The sequence below is a fragment of the Poromitra crassiceps genome (assembly GCF_964638095.1).
Source record: "Poromitra crassiceps genome assembly, chromosome: 4".
Taxonomy (NCBI): Eukaryota; Metazoa; Chordata; class Actinopteri; order Beryciformes; family Melamphaidae; genus Poromitra; species Poromitra crassiceps.
The window spans coordinates 16744027-16749491 of record NC_139626.1 but is presented as its reverse complement, the minus strand read 5'-3'; the positions used below and the strand labels follow the sequence as shown (position 1 = coordinate 16749491).

General features: G+C 41.2%; 1 protein-coding gene across 1 annotated transcript in view; it reads right to left on the bottom strand.

The window, feature by feature from the left end:
* The window catches only part of LOC310775631 (dihydropyrimidinase-related protein 2-like), a gene marked incomplete at both ends in the record, with an annotated part of 20038 nt that overhangs the window by 2514 nt on the left and 12059 nt on the right, over positions 1–5465 (bottom strand). The window contains 4 exons of the mRNA XM_083635788.1: positions 1378–1519; positions 1640–1796; positions 3424–3544; positions 4434–4502. Coding sequence (XP_083491914.1) covers positions 1378–1519; positions 1640–1796; positions 3424–3544; positions 4434–4502 — 489 coding nt within the window. The remainder of the gene's footprint in view (positions 1–1377; positions 1520–1639; positions 1797–3423; positions 3545–4433; positions 4503–5465) is intronic.

The following is a 5465-nucleotide window of genomic DNA, read 5'->3' as shown; positions in this document are numbered from 1 at the left end:
ATATTATCTTATATATATATATATATATATATTTAAGCAATATAGCACGAGAGCAAGTGTGTTGTGGAGAATATATCCCGCTGATAAGCTGTTATCCCACGAGGCCGCAGGCCGAGTAGGATAACAGCTTATCAGCGGGATATATTCCACAACACCACGCAGCATGAGTGCTATATTGCTTTTATAAAACGGTTTCGAAGTATAATAATATAATAATAATAATACTATAAGTCCGACTGGCATTGTATTCTGATAGAGTCAGTTGAAACACTACTGTAAGGCGGGACCTCTAGCAACAAGATAGACGTGCGGGTGATTTGATTGGATCGTTCTGGAGACTGAAGTCGACATTGGCCAATCCTGGCGCTTGCTGAGAAGCTGAGAGCGTTTTGCAAAGCCCAACACCAGAGCCGTATGCCGACACCAAGTAACGTTACGTCTTATTTAGAAATGCGGGGTTAAGAGTGAGGGCGCGCGAGAGAGGGTTAAGACATTAGCCCGCGTCTATTCTTGTACAAAACATCATTTTCTGCTAAGTATTAGTAAAGTTATAAGCGAAGATCGATTCACAAGGATCTGACAGCTGTCTCCGCCATTTGTTTTTTTTTAAACCAAAGGCTTTTAGTAAGAGAGTTGCCATGGCAACCAATAACCGAGTCCAATAACCCATGGCCATGGGTTATTGGACTCGGTTATTGGATTTATACAATGGCTGTGAACCAATCAGATTGCTTGATTTGAGAGAGCCGTTTTATAAATAAGCAATATAGCACTCGAGCTGCGTGTGTTGTGGCATATATCCCGCTGCTCAGCAGTTATCCCACTCGGCCGCAAGAACGTGCGGGTGATTTGATTGGATCGTTCTGGAGACTGAAGTTGACATTGGCCAATCCTGGCGCTTGCTGAGAAGCTGAGAGCTTTCTGGAAAGCCTGACACGCAGCTCGAGCGCGGCGCTGCATTCTCAGCGCTTGCTGAGAAGCTGAGAGCTTTCTGCAAAGCCCGACACCAACTAACGTTACGGGGTTAAATGCGGGGTTAAATGCGGTGTTAACAGCCTTTTTTTTGCAAAGAAGACATTAGCCCGCGTCTATTCTTGTACAAAACATAATTTTCTGCGAAGTATTAGTAAAGTTATAAGCGAAGATCGATTCACAAGGATCTGACAGCTGTCTCCGCCATTTGTTTTTTCTACATTGTCATTTGAGGTAACCAAAGCCTTTTAGTAAGAGAGTTGCCATGGCAACTCATAACCCATGGCCATGGGTTATGAGAGTGGGTTACAGGATTTATACAATGGCTGTGAACCAATCAGATTGCTTGATTTGAGAGAGCCGTTTTATAAATATATATATAGGTCAGAGGTCAAGGTGTCTTACCACAGCTCTGTCCCAGACCACAGCCATCCTCTCCTCGATCCCAGTCGTTCCCTCTGGGATCAGGGTGAAGTCATCTTTGCCCGCGGCTTTCTGAGCGGTGGAGAAACTGGCCTGCGCGCTGGACACCACCTGCAGGTCTCCGCTGGAAATACAGCAAAACAATACATACTAGAGTATACTAGCATACTAACCATGCAATCATCTAACAGAGTATACTAGCATACTAACCATGCAATCATCTAACAGAGTATAGCATACTAACCATGCTAACAGAGAGGTCAAGTACTGTGGGGTCGACGGGTCGGGGTTAAGGGGAGGACTCATAACAAAAGCAGCAGCTTTGACCCAGTCTTTTGACCAATAGTGAGAGCCATCAGTTGCCAGGCTAGCTGTTATTGGCTCCCCATACACCACAATGCCTGGGGAGAGAGAAATGTAATTTTCATAACACTCAATCAGATTATACATTCAAATTAAACATGTAAACCAACAATGCAATGTAATTGTGTCTGAATCCAAATTAAACATACAGTATAGTCCAATGGCTTTGGTTGAAATTAAATATGGTCTTATCGCTATTTTATTAAATGTCCCTGTCTCTGTAAATGTGGTGATTATAGTTCATGCTCTTCACTCCCATTGTGTTTAATTGTGAACAGGTTATGATGACATCACATCACTTCCAGCTGATATTGGCATCTGACAGCCAGTTTCATTTTTTTCTCTAAAAGTTTCGATCTCAATGTTTGGTTATGTTAGCTCCAGTCTGTCACTAATGTGAATGTTTGGTCTGTCACTAAGGTCAATGTTTGGTTATGTTAGCTCCAGTCTGTCACTAATGTGAATGTTTGGTCTGTCACTAAGGTCAATGTTTGGTTATGTTAGCTCCAGTCTGTCACTAAGGTCAATGTTTGGTTATGTTAGCTCCAGTCTGTCACTAAGGTCAATGTTTGGTTATGTTAGCTCCAGTCTGTCACTAATGTGAATGTTTGGTCTGTCACTAAGGTCAATGTTTGGTTATGTTAGCTCCAGTCTGTCACTAAGGTCAATGTTTGGTTATGTTAGCTCCAGTCTGTCACTACTAAGGTCAATGTTTGGTTATGTTAGCTCGAGTCTGAATGTCAATGTTTGGTTATGTTAGCTCCAATGTGTCACTAATGTCAATGTTTGGTTATGTTAGCTCCAGTCTGTCACTAAGGTCAATGTTTGGTTATGGTAGCTCCAGTCTGTCACTATGGACAATGTTTCGTTATGTTAGCTCCAGTCTGTCACTAATGTCAATGTTTGGTTACAGTATGTTAGCTCCAGTCTGTCACTAATTAAGTTAAGTTAAGTTATCCTTTATTTATCCCCTTGGGGGAAATTCATCCTCTACTAGGAACCTTCCTAGAACTAGGAGCAGTGATGTCAATTTGGCAACTTTGTTGTCAACTCTAGTCACCCTAACCAAGTCTTTATGGCGACTTTATGACTTTATAAAGCAAAAGTGACCTCTGGTGACTTTATTTTCCCAAACCATCTACTGTCAAATGGGAGAAGAAAAAGTCAGGTAGGAGGTAAAGTAGAGGTAATGTGTGTAAAGTGCTTGTTGGAGGAGGTAGGAGGAGTCACCCACACAGTGCCCTCTGGATCCTGCACTATACATTTTTGGTGTCTGCGTCCCGGAGCAGCTTGACAGTGTCAAGTTGCCTGGAACCTCTAACTCTATTTCCTGCACAGCTCCTTCAAATTAAAAGTTTTCTGCTGACATACAAACAGGACGCTTTTATTGTGAAGTAAGTATAGGAAGTTAAACGTGTTCCGCATGTTAGCTTGATTAGCGGCGCGATTAGCTAGTTCTCTCACTGAAACAAGTCGAAACAACAATTACAGGATATATGGAGCTATTTTTCCAAGTGAATAAGGCTGAACGTAAACATGGAAGTGTAGCATTTATTAACTTTAGCATCTGTAACTGTGGGGGCGCAGTTTTCCCAAATAGAATGGGAAATATATATAATGGGGCTTTAAGGTATGAATGAAGCAGGGGGTGAAATGTTGTCTTACCCTTCTTCCTGGATTTAGCGATGACATCAGCTGCTGATTTACTCATTACCTTGGTGATATACAGAGGACAGTTGACCTGTTTGGCGATGGTTATAGCCCGATACACTGCCTCTGTCTCCACCTGGTGGAATATTATAATATAGAGTAAATACCTCTGTCTCCACCTGGTGGAATATTATAATATAGATGAAATACCTGTCTCCACCTGGTGGAATAGAAAGCCAAAGTCCCTCCCCTTCCGGCCGGGCCCTATGCGAACCAGCCGCGAATAAAATATGAATGGTGGTGAATGGCGAGAGACAATCATTTTTTTATCCCGTTTTAATTGTGCCATGAGGTACACATATGATGTTTGTCAATAAATGATAACTTTGCACGTCAAGAACGTCTCAGTTTGTCATAAAATTGTTGCACTATAAGTCAATCAGAAAGACTACACACAACCAGCCGCGTAAGTGACGTCTCTCCCGCCAGTCCATGTTGGTGTTGGTGTGACGTAAATTGTGCAAGACGAGAGATATAGTTGATTTAGTGGTTTCATACTAAACTAAACGTTGCATTTTAGTTTTACGACAATCTGTGAATTTCTTGACTTGTAAAGTTATCTTTTAAATGGAAAAATGTACATGTGGACTTCATGGCACAATTCAAACAGGATAAAAACAAGTATCGTCTCTCGCCGTTTTTTCAGACACTCGTTCATAGCTGAAGCAGGAAGTAGGCAGCCACTTTGGCTCTCTATATTATAATTATAGATGAAATACCTCTCTCCACCTGGTGGAATATTATAATCGTAAATATTTTGCTTATCACCCTATTTTCTTCTTCGAGACTTCTGTCTCCTCCTGTCTTCCTCCTAATAAAATGTTATTGGCATAAGGTGTGTGTGTGTGTGCGTGCGTGTGTGTGTGTGTGTGTGTGTGTGTGTGTGTGTGTGTGTGTGTGTGTGTGTGTGTGTGTGTGTGTGTGTGTGTGTGTGTGTGTGTGCGTGCGCGTGTGTCTGTGTGTACCTCCTCAGGGTGAGACAGAACATGACCTTCAGGTCCAGTGATGCCGAGTGTGAGAAATTTCTTCTGCTCCTGAAAGACAAATCAGTAAACCAGTTACACCAGTAAACCAGTTAGACCAGTAAATCAATTACACCAGTAAATCAGTTAGACCAGTAACTCCAGGAGATCATAATGATATATTGTTACACACATGTTATTTTGTGTGTGAAATGTAGTGATACAGAGCTACAAGACCTCCTAATAATAGTAATAAAATATTTGTTTTGGTTAAGCATCTAGAACATTATGATGGAACTTATTAAAGTTTTCAAGATTCAGCATTCAAGATAGATTAATTTCGTTGTACGAGCACATATGTGTGAAATTCGTTCAATTCCAATACAAGACATCGTGCAAGTCAGTGTTGGATACATAATTTCAAAACAGTAATATGCATTATACTCAGAAATGTAAGGCAACACTGAAAAACACAATAGAAATTATATATATATATATATATATATATATATATATATATATATATATATATATATATGTTTAGGGTGTTTTTACCTTTTTTTGATAGGACAGTAGGCAGACAGGAAAGGTTGGGAGAGAGGGAATGACATGCGGTAAAGGACCACGGGTCGGATTCAAATCCGAGTCGGCCGCGTGGAGGACTAATGGCTCATTTATAGTCAATTTTCATACGTAAATAGATGCGTCCGTTTCATACGTAAATAGATGCGTCCGTTTCAAACGTTATCGTCACTGCTTACTTCCATTCGTCTTTCACGTTGGTATCATGTTAAGCAATACATTCACCAGTGGGCAGTAGAGAGTCAAATGTATGAGTGTGTATGTGGATTTGCTCCGTTTCATGTGTATCCGTAAGCTTTCAGATGACAGACAGAAAACGCACGAAATGAACGCAGAGTATGGACAGAAGGCTCTGTCCGTCTCTGTCTCCGTCTTTAACGTAGAGTTTAATTGGGCCTTAAGCCTTAGTAGTACGCATTCTACCAGGTGAGCCAACGGGACGCCCCAGAAAAA